Source organism: Psammomys obesus, unplaced genomic scaffold (genome assembly GCF_907164565.1).
Source record: "Psammomys obesus unplaced genomic scaffold, mPsaObe1.curated_primary_1811, whole genome shotgun sequence".
NCBI classification, from domain to species: domain Eukaryota; kingdom Metazoa; phylum Chordata; class Mammalia; order Rodentia; family Muridae; genus Psammomys; species Psammomys obesus.
This window is the reverse complement of record NW_026596158.1, coordinates 7,025,166-7,047,069: the sequence shown is the minus strand read 5'-3', so window position 1 is coordinate 7,047,069 and position 21,904 is coordinate 7,025,166. Positions and strand designations below refer to the sequence as shown.

Here is a 21,904-nt window from a genome sequence, read left to right as displayed (position 1 = left end):
TAATAATAATAATAATAATAATAATAATAATAATAATAATAATAATAAAGATGTGGAGAGAAGAAGCTTTCCTCACAGGGAGCTTCCTGCAGTTGCTGTGCACAGATGTGGGCTCAACTTTGCCAAATTATTCCATTGTTCTACGAGTCAGAAACCCTCATGCATACAGGAATTCAAATTTTTTGCTGTTTTTCAGTGTGCTGCCAGCACCTGTCTGTGTATAACTTCTGTTAGTTGCCAGGCTGATTGTAAGTGGATCCCAATGTGACTGATGACGGTGACTGATGGGGTGCTCTGTAGCTAGGCCTGGCACCCACAGAGGAATGTGTCCATGACTTTGCAGACCTTCTGGGTGAGGACCACTGCCTCGGGGACTCTGAGGCTTACTGCAGAGCCTCACCATTCCTCACTCTCTCACTCCCTCATGACAACCATGATTTTCAGTCGCATAAGATAAGAAACCCAATCCCAACTAGCTAAATCAATACATGAAAATAATTGATTGGTTCCAGCATCCAGGAAGTTCCTAGTAATCCAGTCTTAAGCGTGATTGGACACAGGGACTCAACAAATCGGAAACCTGCCTCCCAGCACCCCCGACTCTGCTCTCCAGGAAGAGTTTTCCTCCAAAGCAGGTCAACTTATGTGGCAAGATGGCCTCGTGGCTGCAAGCCCACTTCCAGTCAGCCTAGCAACTCCTGAGGAATGTCATTGGCTCAGCTTGGGCCATGGGCCTGTGCATAAACCAATTGCACGACCAGGAATGTGGTACTCTGATTGGCCAAGGCCCTGTCTCCCATTAAAGTACCTCAGAGGGTGGTGCTTAGGGAAAAAATGTTGATCTCTGACCAGAAGGGAGAGGGGAGCCTTCTCCCTCAAGCCCCACCTCTGTTTTGCAGCTGTGTCTGTCTTCAGGAAGCCCAAAATGAGGAGATTTAACTGAAAGCTGGGGATATGGAGGTCGGATACAGAACAAAGCAGCCTTGTGCCTTTGCCCTGCTGAGGCAGTAAGTGCTGTATATGTGCCCCCAATACTCAACATGCTTACATACCCTCACTTCTTGAAATATCTGCAAATTGTCCTCTGATCTTTGCAAGCCACGGCTTAGCTCAGAGTCCACACACATCAGCTGTCACCTCTTCTCTACGGGACACTAAGCTGAAAGGGGGATTTTAGTTTTCCTAGGAATTTTCTCATTGACCCTAGCTTCCCACGTAAGGCTGCTTTGACTGGATGTGCTCCCTGATACCACAGAGTTAGGAGAGAATTAGGACCACCATTGCAGTCTCCCCACTGTGGGGCTCGTGTGTAGCAGTGAGCTGGGTAGGCACAGCAAGTAAGCCTTGGGGAGCAATTTGGGGCCTTACTTTCCCAGGGCAAACTTCTCTAACAGCAGGGCCTCTCAACTGCCTATTCATACACACTTAAGGTGGGCTGGAGACATACCTCAGTGGTGAGATTGCTTAGCATATTGCATGAGGCTCTCGGTTCCAGCCTAAATACTAGAACGAATATACAAACACACATACACAGAGAGAGACAGAGATAGCGAAAAAGAGAGCGCGCTTTTAGGAGCTGCTGAAAGTTTCATCCCTGAAGCCTATCCAAGGTCCCCATGTTAGAATGGTATATTTTTCTGGTCTTCCCTCTCTGTAAACCTTATGTCCTGGCTCCTGTGTCTACCCTCCACTATGATCAGAGCCTGGGTCCCATATGAAGCTAAACCAAGACCTCCAACTTGTCTTGTGAACAATGAATGTATCTGTGTCAGACACTATTAAAAGAGCCCATCAGGGGTAGATATCTTGGTCCTTTCAGCATGCACATGGCATACATCACACATCAGCAACTCTAGGAGGTGACATACTTAGAATCACGCCCATTTTGCAGATAGCAGTGGAGCACAGGAAGACTGTGAACAATCCAAAAGATTCATGGTAAAAGAGACGCTACCCCTGCTACACAGCAGCTGGGTCATGTCTCGAAGGCGCTGTGTGAGGGATCTGAGTTCCATGCCCTTTCCATAGTCTCCCTCATGGCTGTGTTTGTGCTTAGGTGATCTGGACCCCATGTAGGGGCAAAAGAAAACGAATTTATATATCTCAAAGCCAACTGTGCCCGATGGAGGGGCCATCAGTGAGTTCTGAAGTCTTCAAGCTCTGCAGTGCAAAGCTTTTTCTAGCCCTGGGCAACTCAACAGATGCTTTTCCCTCCACAAAGTCCTCCTGGCATTCACAGAATTTTCTCATCTCAGTCATTATTGCTCTGAACTGCCAATCTACATGACTGACTCTCTTCCTAAATGAGCTGAAATTAAAAGCTGGCTTTTCTTGGTTTTGATCTTTTAAAAACAATTACTGAAGTTAGAGAGATGGCTCAGCAGTTAAGAGTCCTGGCTGCTGATTCGTGGGTACCACTGAGTCTTATACAGCAGGCCCAGCACCTTGTGTGGTTGAACGTACTGTTTGACTACATAATGCAAGCACGTACCCACTATTCTGTACAGTAGTCTACATGAGCTAGTCAATATTTTGCTGCAAAATGGACCTGGCAGGGTCTGGAGGGATGATTTGGTTAAGACCCAAGTTGGGCAGCTAACAACCATCTGTAACTCAAGTTTTAGGGTGTCTGACACCTTCTTCTAGCCTCCATGGGCACCTGCATGCACACGGCGTACATTCATGTACACACACATACACATAAAAATAAAGATAAAATCTTAATAAAAGCAGGCCTTGTGTTAGGCCACTGTGTCCCACTGTAAGCTCATGTGAGTGTCCAAAGCACTCTAAGGTAGGTTGAGCTAAAGCGTACAATGGGATGGGCTACAAGGATGAAACAAATTTTTGTTTACTTTCTTTGTTGTTTTGTTTGTTTGTTCAGATCCTGTGAAACAGGTCCAGAACTCAGAACTTCCCCTTGGCCCTCCTCAGGTTATTATTCTTCGCTGCAGAAGTAACTCCGATTCTGACTATTCGTGGTCATTGTTCTCCTCCACTGTGGGCTGCCGAGGATTGAGCCCAGGGCCTGTGCCTATAATCACATGTACTCTATCCCCAATCTTTCCTTTTTCCCTTTTCTTGTATAATTTTTGTTTTAAGACAGAAACAAACTATAGCTCAGTATAGGCTCATGGAGATCTACCTGTTTCTGTCTTCCCAGGGCTAGGATGAAAAGTGTGCACCATTGTACGGGTTTAGGTTCAAAATATTTAATTAATTTATTTATTTTTCTCCTGAGACAGGGTTTCTCTGTATAGCCCTGGCTGACTGGAAACTCACTCTGTAGACCAGTCTGACCCAGAACAGAGAGAGATACACCAGATTCTGCCTCGAGTGCTAGGATTAAAGGCGTGTGCCAACCTGTGTTTTGATTCCCCCCCCACCCCCCCACCCCCCGATTTTCTCCATGTAACAGAGCCCTGGCTATCCTGGACTTGATTTGTAGACCAGGCGGTCCTGGAACTCAGAGATTCGACTGTCTCTGTCTCCTAAGTACTGGGATTAAGGGTGTGTGCCACCACACCTGCCCCTCCCCTTTGCATTTTTGAGTGTGTGGGATTCTTGTATGCCTCTATTAAGGGCCAGTGATTTGTGATTTTGTTGTTTTTGTATAGTCTTTAATTCATCTATTTTCTTAGGACATAAAGCATATGGAACGTTCGTTCTTTGCCGAGCATGGGTCCATAAAGAAAGCTTTATCACTGCTACAATGGCTCGTTTATTTAGCATGTACTGTGTGCTGGGCCAGTTGCTGATTCTTGTTTCCCTTCATCCCCACATGAAGCATAGGGAGTAAATAGCTGTGATGTGTGAATTAGGGTCATCATGGGACCAACATGATAGCATTATTGCTAAATTCATAAGGCTGGGCTTTAACTTTAAAGGGCTTAACCCAAAGTTTCACCTTGTCAAGCTTACCGTCTGCTGTTGAAACCAACAACAGAGTTGGGAGAATAGCGTGTCTTGGACTCAGCTTGTTAACCAAATCATCGCAGCAGCCTGGGGCATCACCAATGTGCAACCTGTGGGAAGGACACAGCCTGCTTTGACTCCCAGAAGACTGAGGGAGAGGAGACAGGCATATCCTGAGGAAGGGCCCCACATGTACATATTCAGACTCCTGCTTTGCCGGTGGCCATTATTCAGTCTCTCTCACTAACCTATATGCTCCACAGACCTCGGTCAGCACGGTTCTTTCTATCCTTCGCTAACATGAGGGAAGTGGCCCTTTTGGTCCAGCTACTATGCCCAAAGCTCAACACTGAACAAGATAGGGGAGGGGTGGTGGCGTATTGTCTTTAATTCCAGCACTCGGGGAGGCAGAAGCAAGCGGTTCTCTGTGAGTTTGAGGCCAGCCTGATCTACAAAGTGAGTCCAGATAGCCAGGGATACACAGAAAAAACGTGTCTTGAAAAAAACCAAAAACAAACAGACAGCAAAGATAGAGGAGCAAAACGACAAGAAAACAGAGCTGTTCAAGGAAACAACTGCTTCACATGGCACTGGAGAGCAGGTCCTGGGGAAAGGTGTACTGGAGACAGGAGTGGTCACCAAAAGACCTTCAACTTTTCCGGAAGCACACACAGCTGGAATGGGGCAGGAGAGAGTACAGCCAGCTCTGAGGCCCTGGGTTGGGAAAGGGCACCGGATGCTGGGTCCAGCGGCGCGGGCGGAAGGCTGAAGGTCAGGTCTGACCGGGTGAGGGTCACTTCACGTTGGGAGAGGCATGTGCTTATTCTGAGGCTGATGAAAACACTTGGAACAAAGTTTTAGGCTGGAGACCGCCTCACACGGTCTAGGCGCACGCGGGTTAGGCTAGAGGCACAGGAAGGTGCATGGCTAGCTGAATGAATGAATGAATGAATGAATGAATGAATGAATGAACGAACGAACGAGAGGCATTGACAGATTAAAGCACCAGCTGCTGGTCCACAGAAGATCTCACATCAGCAGCCTGAATCCTGGTTCTGGTCTCAGCAGCCACGCGCTGTTGTGACCTTGGGACACCCACGCCCGGGACTCAAGGCCCGGAACTCTGCGTCTCAGGGGCGGGGAGGACGAGGCAGGAGGGACAGTGCGCGCGCGCGGGAGACCAGCGGACGGCGGGTTCTTTGCGCCCGGCCCTCCCTTGCATTCCTCCTGCCAAGCCCCGCCGCGAGTCACTGCGATCTGCCTTGCTGACAGTCCGCTTGCGCGGGCCACGCGGCTCCTCGCGGCCCCGCACCCTCTGAATCCCTCGGGCACTCGCGCCAAGATTCTCCCGCGTCGACCAGCCTGCCCCGCAGCCGCGCGCGCCAGCCGGCTCTCCCGCGTCCCGCCCCGCGCAGGCCCCACCCACCACGTCCTCGCCACGCCCTCCGGCGCGCAGGCCCTGTCATCTGGGCCCGCCCCCTCCCGTAGAGCACGCCCACTCCGCAGGACACGCCCACCGGAGGCCACGCCTCCACCAGAGCGCCTCGCTGGCCCGCGCGGCGATGAGGCGGGCCCCCGGGCTGCCGGCGGCCGCTGAGGGGTCCACAGCCCGCGGGGCGGGGCGCGAGGGCGGGACGGGGCCGGTGCCGCGCGCTGGGATTTTTAAATGTCCCGCTCGAAGCCGGGCGCAGGAGCAGCCGGCTCGGCAGCCAGCGCGGTGTAGGGGGCAGGCGCGGATCCCGCCAGCGCCGCGCGCTCGGCCGCCGCCTCCCGCCTCCTGCTTCCCGCCAGCCGTCGGCCTCCTGCCCGCTCGAGCGCGCCTGCCTGCGGCGGACACAGCTTCGGGTACGGGCTGCCTGGACTCCCGGGACTCCCGCGACGACCAAGCGTCCGGACCGAGTCCGACCGGACCGGGCCCGGGTGGGGGTGGGGCGAGCCGGGTCACCCGGTCCCACGAGTTATCAGCTCGGGGTGCCCTCGCCTGGGTGGCTGTGAGAGACAGGTCAGGGGAAGGTGTGGAAGGAGGACACTGAGGCTGTCTCGGTCCCGAGGGCGGTGATGAATCGGGGTTGGGGGGGGGTCCTCTCGAAGGGCGTCTGGGCCTCCATCCCCAACCTCAGGTTCGGACCCAGGGTCGCAGGCTGCCGGAGGCGCCGCGGGTGACAAGCCACCCGGGCCCATCGGCCATTTTCCCGGCCGTCCTCCGGGCCCGGGAGGCTCCCGCCGCCGCCGCCCGCGAGGGAGGGGGGAGGGGTGCCCTGGACGGACCGGAGGACTCGGGTCCCCTCTGTGGGCCGTGCTCACCACGTTGCCTGCTTGGTGTGTCCCCAGGTCTGAGTTTCGAGCCCTAGCCCTGAGCCATGCCAAGGGAAAGGAAGGAGAGGTGAGTGGACTCACTGCTGCGGGAGGGGAGAGGGTGAGTAGCGGTGGGGGAGGGGCGGTCTGAGATTTTGGGGGGGCAGCACCTCCGTGACACCATGCCTCTGCAGAGATGCAAAGGACCACGGCAACATGAAAGACGAAGGTGGCCCCGACTTCTCAGTCCGCTCCAGAAAAAGGAAGGCAAATGTGGCCGTTGTGAGTACAAAGGATACAGGTTGGGAAGGGACCCCCCCATTCCATCTTACCTGGGTACCAAATTTGGGTCTTCCCACCTACTATTAAAGAGAAATAATTGAGGGGGGTTTCTTTTATTTGAACGTCGTTCATAACCCAACAAACTTTTTCCCCCCTTTTCTCTCCGTGTTTTTCTTTTTTTTCTTTTTCTTTTTTTTTTTTTGTCTCTGGGTTGCACCCGTGTGTTCCCTTGGTAGATCGGGATTTTTTTCTTGTTTTGTTTTTGTTAGTTTCTTCAAGATCCAGATGAAGAAACTGCCAAGATTGACAAGACTGTGAAAAGCCAGGATAGCAGTCAGGTAGGTCTGCTGACCTACAGGGTATTCTGCCTCTTGAGTTCCATGCTTTCTTTCTTCCAAGTTTCCCAAACCAGAGCCGCGGGCCACATGGCTGAATCTCGGAGCCTGTCAGTGTGGCCTGGTCTCTGTTGGGGCTGGGGTTGTGGGAAGGGTTTATGTTTCCTGAATGGCACTTTTGGGGATACAGGTACTGATATCTGGAGGAACCAGGATGGGCATTGTACAGTTTGGTCCTCCCTAAGCCCAGGAGGAAGCTAAGACTCAGAAGGCAACCCAGAATCCATGCAAGCCCAGAGCAGAGCTGGGCCCACAGTTCTATTGCCAAAGACTAGAGACTTGGGGGATAGGGCTCCCAACTACTTTCTCATTCATACTTGTGGCTTTTTGTCAAATACGGGCTTCTTCCACCCCTTTAGGTTAGATTTCAAACGTTTCTTTTGCCAAGCATGATGGTACAGTTCTTTAATCTCAGAAGCAGGGAAGCAAAGACAGGCCACCTGAGTTCCATACAGTGAGATCCTGTAGCAAAAATAAAAACCAAGGCCAGCAGTGGTGGCACATGCCTTTAATCCCAGGAGGCAGAGGCAGAGGCAGGCGGATCTCTGTAAGTTCAAGGCCAGCCAAGGCTACACAGAGAAACCCTGTCTTGAAAAACAAAATAAACAAACAAACAAAAATCAAATTTTTTTTCGTCTTTGTGACCCAGAATGTTCTGCCGTCAGCTAACTACATTGACCACTGCTGTCTGGGCTTTACATGGCTTTAGCAAGGGTCTGTAATGACATAAGTGTGAACCAGTATTTCACTGGCTTCTCCATTTCTTCTGTCCCTCCTGTGTAGTGCCTGCCAGTACTACATGCAGCATGGTATCATAGTATCAGAAGATCCTTGCAGAGAGAGCTTGTATTATCTCTTTGCCTCCAGAAATGGCTGTAGACTATAGTTATGGCTCCAGTGGGGGAAGCAGCCTATCTCCAAAGTGACTGGTGAGACCTTCAGCCTTCATCACAGATAAAGCTGAGCAGGAACAGTGTTCTATTGACCTCATCTCCCTTTTCCCAAAGAGCTTAGCAATGACTTTGTAGAGCAAAGAGAGACAGCTGGTTCTGAAGAATGCCTTTCTTCCGAGCGGTGATGTCCTGCCAGCTAGGACTGCAGTAATGTGCGTTTCTAGGGAGGACTCCCACTAGATATTAAAAGGGGGGGGGGTCAGTTTATATTCCTGTTAGAAAAAATAGCCCCTGCAGAACGAAAATGCATCCCACATTTCTTTTTTCTCCCATTTCTTCCCTTAAAACCTTCAGCACATTGAGTTATTATTATTAGATAAACCATGCTTTGCAGAATTCGAGATTGTTGGTGTTGCCAGCTGTATCTTCAGAAATGTCCAAGTGAAAATGAGACCAGGCCATCGGTGTTGGCTTTGTCAAGATTCAGGCTCGCTTCTGCTCCCAGGGATAACAGCAGCTTACAATGCTGCCACACATGGACAGAGTAATAGCAAGGGTCCAGTTGTGACTGTCACAGTCTTTGCCATGAAAAAGCATCTTCATAGTTCAGAGATGAGTTTGAAGAGTAGATAGCTTAGAAATAACTGGCATACAGTATTTTCTTTTTTTATAATTATTCATGAAGCTAGTGTTTGAGGTACAGCTAACTTTGTGGGTTTAATTGAATAGAATTTTTCTGTGGAGTTATTTGAGTTCCATCCAGTGTACCAACTTTGAGCCAGTGAGAGTAGTCATATTAAACTCAATGACACTGAAAGCCCACAAAGATCTTTTGATTCTTTTTGTTTTTGAGACACAGTCCCTAAATGTAACCCAGGCTGACCTCAAACTCAATGATGTGTCTGTCTCCAGAGTGCTGGGATTAGAAGCATGCACGCTACCACCCGAGTTATTCTAAGTGAAAAGAGCACCCTGTCATATAAAATCTATTTTTCATGTCCATTTTCTTGATTACTTTTTTCACAAAACCTATTTATTTTATTGTATTTGGGGATGTTTGGTTGGTTGGTTTTTAGTGTTTATTTTTGTGAGGCAGGCTCCCAGTGTGTAGCCTTGGATGGCCTGGAGCTCCCTATGTACCAGGCTGGCCTCGAACTCATCGATAGCCTGCCTCCTGAGTACTGAGATTAAAGGTCTGAGCTACTACCCCCATCAAGACATAACTTTCTTATTTCAAGCTGAATACTAGTCAGTCGTTTCTCTACTTGTTTTGCATAAGGAAAAAATCCATATTGTATAAGGATAAAATCCATAGTAACAGCTGATCTCAAAGTTATGTTGATTTGGCTTCTTCTGAGACTTGATGTACACTCAAAACCAGACTTAACTTATTCTGCCTTATCCACTGGTGTCTAGAAAAGCTAACTTTGGAGCCCATTTGTCTATGAACTGCAGGGTGGAAACTACAAAGTTTATCTCTAAAGGCCTGTTCCCAGATGTGCCAGCCATCTGGCCATGGAGGGTGGCACCTCGCTTGTACCTTGAAAAGAACTCATTCTTGAATGAAGAGCAACTTCCTATAGTAGTAATGTGAACCTTCTGAGTGAGGGCCAGTGATGCTATACCAAACACTCAAAGCTGGAACTGAAAGGAAGCTGCCTTTCTTGCACAGCTGGCAGGAGCTGTTGTGGATAATTTGCATGCCCAATTCTTTCTACACTGAGCAGAGAGGAGCTTTATGCAGCTCTGCTCTTCCCACTGCTTGGAAATCTGGGCTTCCTCTGAAAGTGGCCTGGGTGCTGCAAGGGCTTAAATAAGGTATCTGTTGGTGCCAGGTATGGTGGTGTGTTCTTCTAACCAGCATTTAAGAGGTGAGGCAGGAGGACCATGAGTTGGAGACCAACCTGGACTACATAGGCAAGACCCTGTGAACAAAAGAATGAGTCAATACATAAAATGATGCAAATCTAAGATTCCGGAAGCTTTCACACTAGCAGAATCATTACTTGCTTAATACCTTTGTTCTCTCTGTTTTAAAGATTAACATTTTTATATGAGTGATCTGCGTATATGTATGTCTGCCCCTCATGCTTACCTGGTGCCTGCGGGGGCCAGAAGAGGGTGACAAATCTTCTGGAACTAGAGTTACACACTGTTATAAGCCACTTTGTGAATGTTGGGAACCAAATGCAGGTCTTCTGCAAGAGCAGCCAGTATTCTAAACCTCTAAGCCATCCCTCCAACCCCTGGTCTCCAGCTTTATGAGTTTACAGATAAAAACATGGGCTTTTTAATAGGGTATGGAATGATCTCTATGGACTCATTAGTAATATAAGCCAACCTTATATTACTAAGGTCCAGTTGGCCACCCAAATACTTCATTTAATTTCCACATTTCCTTAGTTACAGAAGTGACAAGGAAGCTTTGAGGCATGCCTGTGGCTTTTGTTTATCCATGCTGCCTCCATCTTAACCAAGGCCAGCATGCTGAGCCCAGCCCATCTACCAGTCTATGAATGGGCATGTTGCTGGTTTGCCTTTAACACATCGCCATGTGTTTTATTGGCAGCCTTGGGATGATAATTCAGCATGCGTGGACCCCTGTTCTTTCATCCCTACCCCTAACAAAGAAGAGGACGATGAGCTTGAATACCCCAAGACTGCTTTTCAGCCTCGGAAAATTAGACCACCCAGAGCTTCCCCACTTCCTGTCTTGAAGTAGGTGTTGATTTTGACCCATGGCTTCTGGATGTCATTTGTCTTTCTGGTCCATATTTGTGTGGATGCAGACTGGCATCTGAGGTTTTTGTGTTTCTTGTTTTTCTTTTTTACAGCTGGGGCAACAGAGAAGAGGTTTGGAGGATCATGTTAAACAAGGAAAAGACTTACCTAAGAGATGAGCACTTTCTGCAGCGCCACCCCCTCCTGCAGGCAAGGATGCGTGCAGTCCTTCTGGATTGGCTAATGGAGGTGAGCTTGAGTGTCCCTGCTGCTCGGGCATCCCCACTTTCTGTGCTGTTGTGATCTCTCTGTGTGTTCAATCGCATTGGCACATTCTGTGTCCCTCAAGCTGCCTAGTATAGATGTTGTGCTGGTATTTCTTCTTTTCTCTAAACTCTTGAGATTTCTGAAATAATTTTGTCCCTTAGACATTTTAAAGTTGGCATCTCATTGTTTTTCCTAAGTATGAACAGTTACAAAGGTGTTTTTTTTCTAATAAATTTTATTAATATTTACAAATTAATGTTTATAATTTGAGCCATATATGTACATTTATATATGCTAAGTTGTTTTTAAAGCTCTCTACTAAAATATACACACCAGATATGGTTGCTGTCATTAGTTGTAGGCATACATGAACAGGTTATCTGCAGCAGTCAGACCTCATATGTACCCATTTAAATTCCTGGGGTCCATTTTCTTCTCCCAGAAGGCTGTCTTATTCTAACCATGTTGAGAATCATATAAACAATATATGATTGTTATATGATATCAGTAAACAAGTATACGAAGCTGAATTGGTGCTTGCCCACATATTCTAGGCCTTACTTAGGTTCTATTCCAGACAGTTTAAGAAACAAACAAAAAACACATTGCAGATTTTTAAAAGTATGACAGACTACCAAGATAATCATTAAACATTTTTTGAGTGAAATTTAAAGGCTGTGATTCTAGCTGTGGTTAGTATGATGGTCTATCATGCATGGGACCCCAGTACTACCAAAGGAAGTGAGATTTGACTGGGGGTGGATGTCTTACTGGGGGTGAACTGTGACTCGTGGTGCTTGATTCAAGGGAGCTTTGTAGGTGCCTGTAGGTGAGTAAGAAGTGGAGATGGAAGAATCATCTCTGTGGGTTCACCTTCAAAAAGTGTGTGTATAAGAGAGGGTGTCAGTAATCCGAATGGGTGGGGGCATCACCCTTTGGAAAGCCAGTGTCCCTAGCTTATATGCACCCTTGGGTACCAGACCTAGAATAATTCTCTGCTGACATAGGCAGGTGGAGCTCTGAGTTCGAGGCCAGCCTGGGTCTACATAGCAAGTTCCATTTCTTCTGAGTCACAGCAAAACTTGTGAGGGAGGTTGCATTCTTTGAGAACTGTAGGCTTTGCGGAGTGGGGAATTGGTCTTTTATGAAAATGCTACTTTGATCTGTCTGATCTGTTCTTGCACAGCACACTCAGTTCCAGGGTCTCATTGGGCTGTGCTTAGGAGGAGTAGCCTTTCACAAAAGCAGTTAGCATCCTTACTGTGTCAAAACTCAAGCAAGTTTGTTTCTGCAGTCCCTCAAGAAGCTGTTCTAACATGGAACCCTCTTCCAGGTGTGTGAAGTCTATAAGCTCCACAGGGAGACATTCTACTTGGCACAGGACTTCTTTGATCGTTACATGGCGTCACAACAGAATATCATAAAAACACTTTTGCAGCTTATTGGGATTTCAGCCTTATTTATTGCTTCTAAACTTGAGGTAAACAACTCCCTAATGTTCTTTATTTTAATAAGCATTATTTCTTAAATTCTGGCCCTACAGTCAACTGTCATATATTTCTTGAATTCTAACTCAAAGCTTTCTAAAGTTATGGTACATAGTGGAAGAGAATGTGGGGGGAGTAATTAGGGGGGTGGACATGAACCAACCAAGGATAAAGACAAGGAGCAAGTACATAGACTGTCTATATTAATGTAGTTACTTTAAGAATAATTGAACTTGGAACTGAAAAGGTTGAAAATTGTGGCATAGTGGTTCCCACCTGTGATCCTAGCACTTGAACAGTTGAGGAAGAAAGATGGGGAGTTTGAGGCCAGCATGGCACACGCAAGACCCTCTCAAAACAATTTTAAGGTTCTATTTTTGTCTGGGTCCATTTATTCATGGAGTTCCCCCTTTCTTTAAAACGGGATCTTTGTAGCTCTAGCTTATTAGAACTCAGAGATCTGGCAGCCTCTTCCTCTGGAGTGCTGGGATTAAAGGCTGCCACAGCCAGCTGGTTTAACTTTTTTATAACATGTTTGGGTTGCTGAAGTGAACCTGCATTAAGTCTTTTTGTGTCAGCATGCTAGAATCATTTTGGGTGCACATCCTAATCTGAAACTGCCAGGAACGGTTTCTTGCTAATAGCATCTTCCTTCTGTTCCCTTGTAGGAAATCTACCCTCCAAAGTTGCATCAGTTCGCTTATGTTACAGATGGTGCTTGCTCCGGAGATGAAATTCTTACCATGGAATTAATGATGATGAAGGCAGGTTACACATTATTCTTTCTCCTCTCTTTCTCTCCCTCTCTGTGTATGAGAGAGAGAAACTCTTCAGCTGGGGGTTAAGTACACACCTATCTTTCCCATGCAAGGTGTGGGTGTGCCCAGTGGGTCTTCTCCAGCTAGACATGTGGCAGGAATTACGACTACATATTGAACTTTGCACAACTATCATCTGTTTCCTTTTAGGCCCTTAAGTGGCGTTTGAGCCCTCTGACCATTGTGTCCTGGCTGAATGTTTATGTCCAAGTGGCCTATGTGAATGACACAGGGGAAGTGCTGGTACCTCAGTACCCACAGCAGGTCTTCGTGCAGATCGCAGAGGTACGTGGGCCTTCTGCTTCCCCACTGTGTGTGTGTGGGAGGGAGGTGGCACCACAGCTCACCCGGGGCTTCTAGAAGCTTCATGTGGCACCTGTCTTAGCGCTCCCATCTTCCCTTAGCTTTTAGATCTCTGTGTCCTGGATGTTGGCTGCTTAGAGTTTCCTTATGGTGTCCTCGCTGCTTCTGCCTTGTATCATTTCTCCTCGTTGGAGTTGATGCAGAAAGTTTCAGGTATGCTGGTTTTTCCCATGGTGAGTTCAGCCACACAAGGTATCATCAACCTATAAGCCAGCTGTCAGCTGTAGACTGAGCCTCTGACTTCTTTACTGGCAGGATATCAGTGGTGTGACATAGAGAAGTGTGTCAAATGGATGGTTCCATTCGCCATGGTTATCCGGGAGATGGGAAGTTCCAAGCTCAAGCACTTCCGGGGAGTTCCCATGGAAGACTCCCACAATATCCAGACTCACACCAACAGCTTGGATTTGCTGGTCAGTAATGCCCTTGCACTCATCAGACAAGTGCTCATTAATCAATGTCACCTAAACAACCTCATTTTTCTTCAGGCAGGCTCCAGGGAGCCTAGGAGAAACCAGTTCTGATTCCATTAAGAGTGTTTCTGGTCCATAGATCTCTTTCTCAGTATCTGCAGACCAGACTTGAGATGGAAGGGGCTGTTTATTGAGACCAGGTCTTACTAGATATAACCCAGGCTTACCTAGAACTCAAAAGTCTTTGGCCTTTTCTCCCAAGTGGTAGGATTACAAATTTGCTGCCTTGGCTGACTTTAGGATTTTTACTGTTTTTCCCTCTCATCTCTAATTAAAAACATACAGCAAGTGAAATGACACTTAATTTTACTTTAACAACTTTCCCTCTTATTCCTATCTAGGACAAAGCCCAAGCCAAGAAAGCCATATTGTCAGAACAAAACAGGATTTCTCCTCCTCCCAGTGGGGTCCTGACACCCCCACACAGCAGTAAGAAGCAGAGCAGTGAGCAGGAGACAGAATGACCAGACTTGCCATCACCTCCAAAGACAGTGGTGTAGAAGCAGCTGCCTGGAGCTCCTTGTGCTGCCTTGGAGGTCAGGAGGCCCTGCAGATACTCTGTGGAAAAGTGCATCTCTTCAGAGCAACGGGGTCTACACAATGCCTTGGACGGAAGTGCTTTTATTGAATGCTAGGTGTTTTAACTATAGGGTCAAGTACACCAGCCACCTCCAGAACACCACTGAGTGCTCCAGAAGCTGCTAAGGAAGGTGCTACTTGACTCACTGGACTGTTCACACAGATGACAAAAGCTTGAAATTAAGGAGGCCACGTCGCTGCTGGCCTCTGCTCGGGTGTTATGGGTTGCTGTTGCATAGGGTGGGACAGGTGGTTGTGGGTAAGCATGGGATGCAGTGCCACAGCCTGGGCTAAGCTACCCTTTTCCACTGTCAGCTGACAGCATGTCCTGCCTTTCATGAACTCTTGTTTTGTAAGTGCTGCTATATCTATCAATTTTTAATAAAGATAATACTATCTTTGAAGCAGCTTTTTTATTCTGTCTGGTAATAGAACCTAGAAGCCCTTCCGAGTCCCTCTACCAAGTTTTCTTGGTTCATTAATTTTTGAGACAGTCTTGCAGTGCAACCCATGCTGGCCTAGAGCTTGCTATGTAGCCTAGGTGCTAGAGCTAGCAAGCTCTAGTCTCATAGGTGTCTACAAGGCTCTTCCACAATGCCCTATGCAGCCATCATAGGCTGTGCTAATGAAAGGGTTTCACACTCTGGGAGTTTCAATAGTGACATCTCTCTCCTCTCCAGACTAGTTAAAAGTCATGGGGCTATAGTTCATGTTCTTCACCCTTAGCCAAGTATGAAGAATACAAGAGATTTTGTCTAAATGACACAGTAGTCTAAAACTGCTTCTAAGACACTGGTGCAAACCTGCCGTCCCGAGCACATGGGAGAACCCAAAGTTCTAGGCCACCCTAGGCCACTTAGGAAGGCCCTTTCTCAATAGACAGAAAGGGGGAAGGAGTGCAAAGCTGAATTACATAGTTGAAGTGAAAGTCAGGACATTTACTACAGTTTGTTAACTGATGGGCTATGGAATCACCCAGGGCCACTGTTCTCTTGAGACCTAGTGTGTATGTTTCCATCACCTTTGTTAATCATTATATTTCACTGTAACAGTGCTTCAATGTGTGTGCACACACAAGATGATTGAGCACCTAAATGTAACTTATTTTCAACTTGTTATTTGAACCCGGTTTTCAAAACTATAAAATAGGCAGCCATTTTAGATTTATATTGTATTTATGAAAAATTAAATTTCTTTGTCATTGCTTTTCTAGCTTTGGAAGTTTTTAATAGTCTTTCTAGTAAGTGTATCAGAAACCTACACCTAGGGCTGGAGAGATGCCTCCGTGGTTAACAGCACTGGCTGCTCCTGCTGAGAAGCCAGGTTTGACTCCTAGCTCTTAACCCCTGTAACTCCAATTTCAAGCTTCCTTCAGTACTGTGTGCATATACTGCATATATGCAGGCAAAACACTCAGACAGGTGAAACCTCCAACAAGTCCACGCCTGATGGCATCTATTCAGACAACACCATTCCTAACCAGTCTTGTTTGTTGTTTTATTTGTGTCTTTCAAGACAGAGTTTCTCTTTGTAACAGCCCTATCTGTCCTGGAACTTGATTTGTAAACCAGGCTGGCCTCGAACTGCCTCTGCCTCCAGGGTGCTGGGATAAGGCGTGCACCCCCACACCTAGCTAACTAGTTATTTCTAAGTCTCAAGCAGAGACACTCTTGTCTTAGAAAGCAGTGGCCACTAGGCCTGAGGAACCACATCTATAATCCTAACACCCAGGATGCTGAGGCAGGAGAGTCCAGGGGTAGCCAGGGCTACATAAGACTGTTTAATACAGTGTTGCTGTGTAACCCCCACTGGCTCAAAACAATCCTGTCTCTTTAGTGTTGGAGATAGAGGTGTGTACCATCATGCCTAGCATAGGGTTCATCAAACGGTGGCATTGTCATAGCAAATCCATCATCCTTTGTGCTAACAAAGGACAATTCTTTGTGAGTGAATAAAATTCATACTATTTGATAATTCCCATGGCTCTGCCATAAAACCCTGGTAATCACCAGTGAGACAAGTCCCTTAGAAAAGCTCCTCCTATCTTCTGGCAACCGTTAGTGGCTGACTCGGCCACTTGTGGCTTGGCTTTATTTAAATGTTTAAAAATTAATCTTTAAAATTAAAAATTTAATTAAAATTAAAATTTTAAAATTAAAATTAATGTTTAAAATGTTCTCTCTAATTCTGCCATTCAGCTAAAAGCAGCTGAGGCCAGGTGATCATCAGGAAAGTCACTGAGATGAGATGGCCAGAATCAAAAGCAGAGATAGCACAGGCTTTGCATGTGACATGGGGACACAGTGGCTTATTGGTCCAATACAACACAGACTCTTCTCCCAGCACAGTTTAGCAGTCTGCCATTTCTTTCAGCACTGCCTAAAACACTGGTCATTAGTTGTTGGAATGGAAAGTTTTCCTGTGCTATCTTCCCCAGGTGGTACTCAGGTAGCTTACTGTCTTATAGAGGTCATTTCATGGATGGATAAATGGATAGATGACTGATACTAAGGTCATGTGTACTTCTGAGGCAGATATGTGCTGGGAGAGGGCCCTTTAAAACATGAACCCAGTGCCTGATCCACCTCTTCCCTCCAACTCGGATGCATACAAGACTGGAGGGTATTTGGACAAAATTAGACCCTAGCTCAGAGCTGGAATGAAAGGGAAATCAAATCTGATAATGTCTCGTCCTATTTACCCAATCGTGCATTTTCCTGCCACATGTTCAGCAGTTTGAAATTCAAATCACATTTATACCTTGGACATTGTTAGGAAGACTATTTTTATCCCTGCTGTAATCATCTAATTTGCTGATTACAGGTCTCAAATTGCCACAGAGAACTCAATTTTTGAAAGAATTGTCCTATTTGATCAAATATGTTATTCAAGCAATGCAGTCATTTGTTCCACAAGGTTACCTACCAGGCAGAGTTAACCAGGAGTAACAGCATTAGAAGCCCACACTTAAAACTAAGCATTAGCTAATCTGCCTGCGACAATAGAGTCCTAAATATAATTTGCTGCAGACACTCAGTTCCTGCACTGACAGACAATTGCATTTTCTATTCAATGAGCATAGATTTTTTTTTCCCCTACCTTGTCCTATATCCGAATTTAACTCCAGAAAACTCTAATGTACTTGCTTACCTCGTACTGTTTCTAAGAAAACTTGGGCAGGGAGGACAATGCTGTCTCTTATTAAATAGACAACCTTGTTAAGTCATTTTTCTGATCAGTCCTAATTCTTAAAAGTGCAGCAACAGACTGGCCCAGGAGGTTCAAGTCTAATGCCATCCTTTCCCACTTTGATGAATGTGGTACCTTCTACTGGGGAGTCTACTATGTGCTGGGTATGACCAATGCTGGAGAGTTGGTCCAGAAAAGGCCTGCCAGTGACCAGTGAGCAACGGCAACCCAGGATTGGAATGACCTCCAGGGACAGGGCTGGAGCTGTTGTTCTCGTTGCTGTTGGAGCTTTGTCTTTTGTTTGGTTTTGTCTTCTGAGACAGCTCTACTGTGTAGACCCTGCTGGCCTGAAACCAGCAATACTCCTGACTCAGTCCCTTAGATTGGGATTACAGGTTTGCCCCCCGCCATGCCAGGCTAGATGTGGCTGTCGAATTCTCTCTGGCAGTCTGCAAAAAGTGTTCCTAACATGGGGTGCAGGAAGATGAGACAGACAAAAAAAAGAAGAAGACTGCACATCAAACTGAAGATGGGTGTGGTGCCCGAGCTGCAGGAAACTGGGGTTAGTAAGGAGGGACAGAGTGACTGACGTGCTCAGAGCACGTCTGAAGGCACACACTGAGAGAGGTGGCTCGATTATGGTTCTACGGCATGGTAAGAAAATAACAGCGGTACATGGGAGCCGAAAAGGAAAGACAAGGATCATCTATAAAACAACAGCTCCCACACTTAACGATGTTTATTTTCATGTGTGTGTTCACCTAAGTGTACACCACAGTGAGCATGTGAAGATCAAAGAACAACTTCTGAGAGTCAGTTCTCTCCTTCCACCATGTAAGTTTCAGGGATTGACCTGTTGAGCCATCTTATTTTGGGGCTCACAGGTTCCATTTTTTTGTTTTTGTTGTTCTGTTTTGTTGTTTTTTTTGGATTTAGGATGTTATGAATGCTATTCAAGCATTTATAGTCAAACTTCCCTTTTTGATTGTTTCTAATCTTGTGTCTGGGTGCTTATTCCTGTGTATGAGTATAGGCACATAAACCACAGTGCAAGAGTAGAGGTCAGAGGGCAACCTTGGGCATCAGTCTTCATCTTCCTCCTTGAGACAGGGTCTCTTATTCACTGCTGCATGCTCTGGACTAGCTGGTCTACAGACTTCTCCTAGGCCTCCGGAGTAAGGGCTTCCTCTAGGGCACATTGCTACTCGTGGGATTGCCACATCAAAGAACACAAGTCCCTGTACCTTCCCCAGCTGTAATAAACTCCTTCCCCAATTTACCTCACCATGTACTCTTAGCCAGGGAGTCAGGAAAGCTCCAACCTCCTCACATTTGTTCCTGAACATCGAATCGCCTACTTTTCTTCCCATCAAAATTCCTATTACGTTGCAAGGTGTGGTGGGGCATGCCCATAGCCCCAGCCCCTGAGAGGCAGAAAAAGCCCCAGTTTGAGGTCAGCCTCGGCAAGCCAGACCCTGTCTCAAAGAGCCTAAGTAAGTAAAAATAAAATTCCTATTATTTGAATCTACTGGCTTTACTCTGATTATAAGTTAGGCTATTGTAAATCTGGAAAATATGAAGAGTTGGCACTTCCTCAGAAATGCCATTTTAGCAGCGTTAAAATGTTACCATGGGCAGGTATAACGTCACACACCTTTAATCCCAGCACTACTGAGGCACAGATAGGTGCATTACTTGAATTTGAGGCCAGCCTGGTCTACACAGCAAGTTCCATGCTAGCTACAGCTATATAGTGTGACAATGTCTCAACAATAAACAACACCCAAAAAAAGCTTTACCTTGACCCAAAATTTTATCCTGAATAAATAAAGGAAAATATTTGCTGTTTTTTCTGTCTATATACAGGGTTTCTCTGTGTGACCCCAGCTATCCTGGAACTCTCTTTGTAGACCAGGGTGGCCCTAAACTCAGAGATCTGCCTGCCTCTGCATGCTGAGTGCTGGGATAAAAGGTGTGTGTCACCATGCCAGCTTGCTGCTTTCTGTAAGGCTGTTTCATTCTATTGTGTCACATCTAAGTAGTTTAAAATATGTATGGAGGTATAGATGGAGGCCTTTATTGTCCCATCTACTTAGGAGGCCGCCACAGAGCCATCCAGAAAGTTCTGTATTGTTCTAAGTACCAACCCAAGAAGCCTCCTGTCTAGCTCTCTCACATCCTGTGTTCCACATTGCTCCCCCACACTGTGCAGAGCAGTGAAGCTGTGGGTTCTCCCAGGTCAGAGTTGGTAAAGGGTTTTAAAACCCCTTCACATATGTGGTACATGTCTGCTTACAACAGACAAATGTCCCTGATATTATGATTTTCAAAAAAAAAAAAACCACACACACACACACTCTGGGTGGAGTGCCACACACCTGGAACCCCAGCAGCACCTGGAGACTAAAGCAGGAAGACAGTGAGACCTTGTCTTCAGAAGAAAAAAAAAAGTGTTTTCAAAATGAAAACAGAAGAAGAGGAAGACATAAAAACAAAAGAAAGAAGCTGGGTGCAGTAGCCCACACCTGCAATTCCAGCAATCAGGGAGGCAGAGGCAGGTGGATCTCTCTGAGTTTGAGGTCAGCCTGGGCTACAAAGCAAGTCCAGGCCAGCCAGGGCTACACAGGGAAATGCTGTCTCAAAAAACCAAAAAAGCAAGAAAAAAAAGAAAAAGACAGAAAAGCACAGGAAATGGACTGGAGAGGTGGTTCAGTGGTTAACAGCATTGGTTCTCTTCCAGAGGACCTAGGTTTGACTCTCAGTGCAAACACGACGGCCCACATCTGTCTATAACTCCAGTTTCGGGGCTCTGATGCCCTCTTCTGCTTTCTATTCACAGTAGACACATGTGGTGCCCATACATGCGAGCAAAACACCCATATACATAAAATTCAATTCAATTAAAAACTAAAGGAAAGGAAGTGCACATATTTGAGCTGATATTTAATACCAATGTCTTGGAGTCCAAGCTGCGTGGGATCCTGACACTGCTGAAGCAGAGGCAGGAGAACCGCTACAGATTCAAGGTCAGTACGAGCTCCATAAAGAAAACTTACACACACAGAGACACACAAACTCACACACCATTAAATATAAAAAAAGACAGACATGTTCTTTTACCTGCTTTCAAAAACATCTGCACCTATAAGCCACTGTTTCTTGGGAGATTTGGCTTACTGGCACTTGGCTTGGCTGTTTGACAGCACTGAACCTTGGTTTCTCCAGACGCCCAGCGTGTTCTAGCACAGTACCCAGGACAGAGTTCAGGGTCAGCGGTAAGGGCTTGGTTTCTGTTTCCTGTGGGATCCTCTTCCAGATGGTGATGAAAGACTAGTTTGGGGTGTTTCGGGGTTACAATCATACTTCAAGAAACTCCTCTGCTTCCTCTCATGAAAAGGTAGTTTCACTTCCCTCCAGGGCGTGTGGGGCTGAGGCCCACAACAGTACATAGGGCAGAAGTCACTCTGGCAAGCAGGTGACTTGGTCTCCCTCGGCCTTCTTGGTCTCCTTGAGATCTTTGGAGTCATCTTTGATCCTCGGCCCATCTAAAGCATGTCAAGACCAGAGGTGGGGCAGGTGAGCCTCCACAGCTGTTGCCTAAAATGGTGTCCCCTATTTGAAAGGCTGAAGCTTAATACTTCTGGTTGCTCTGATGGGTGGCCATGAAAAAAACCTCTTAGGTGGAAGGGCCTCTTAACGAAATCCTGTACCCAGAGGCTGGCTTTGTTCTTCCTGCACTGGACCCTGTACTGCCCTGCAGGAACACATGTCCCCTGCCTTCCTCATTCTGTCTCATGGTGGAAGACCGAATGAGAAGATGAGTTTGAAGGGTTAGGGATGAGGTGTGCTGTCAGAGGCTTGCTTTAAGATCCCAGAGTAGCGGACTCCCTGAGGGTGCACTTCTATGTGGCCCAAGGCAGCTGGAAGGGGCGCCCCATCTGCGGGATAAGACAGAGGCAGGCATCAGTGATGATTCATGCAAGCACAAAAGGAGAGAGGGTGGGGCTTATCAATTATATTTCTTTTTTTTTTTAAGTTTTATTTATTATTTATACAACATTCTGCCTGTACACCAGATCTCACTATAGATGGTTGTGAGCCACCATGTGGTTGCTGAGAATTGAACTCAGGACCTTTGGAAGAACAGGGAGTGTTCTTAACCTCTGAGCCATCTCTCCAGCCCAAAAAACAACATTCATTTATTTTATGTGGATGATTGGATGTGCA

General features: G+C 46.6%; 1 protein-coding gene across 1 annotated transcript; it reads left to right on the top strand.

Moving 5' to 3' along the window:
* Positions 1-5,581: 5,581 nt before the first annotated feature.
* On the top strand, positions 5,582-14,846 carry Ccne1 (cyclin E1). Its single transcript, XM_055594915.1, has 12 exons — positions 5,582-5,760; positions 6,247-6,298; positions 6,405-6,492; positions 6,762-6,830; positions 10,350-10,498; positions 10,615-10,750; positions 12,102-12,248; positions 12,924-13,019; positions 13,224-13,358; positions 13,478-13,589; positions 13,692-13,849; positions 14,251-14,846. The coding sequence occupies exons 2-12, from the start codon at positions 6,276-6,278 to the stop codon at positions 14,371-14,373; spliced, it is 1,236 nt and encodes a 411-aa protein (XP_055450890.1). The 5' UTR covers positions 5,582-5,760; positions 6,247-6,275; the 3' UTR covers positions 14,374-14,846.
* The last annotated feature ends 7,058 nt before the right edge of the window (positions 14,847-21,904 follow it).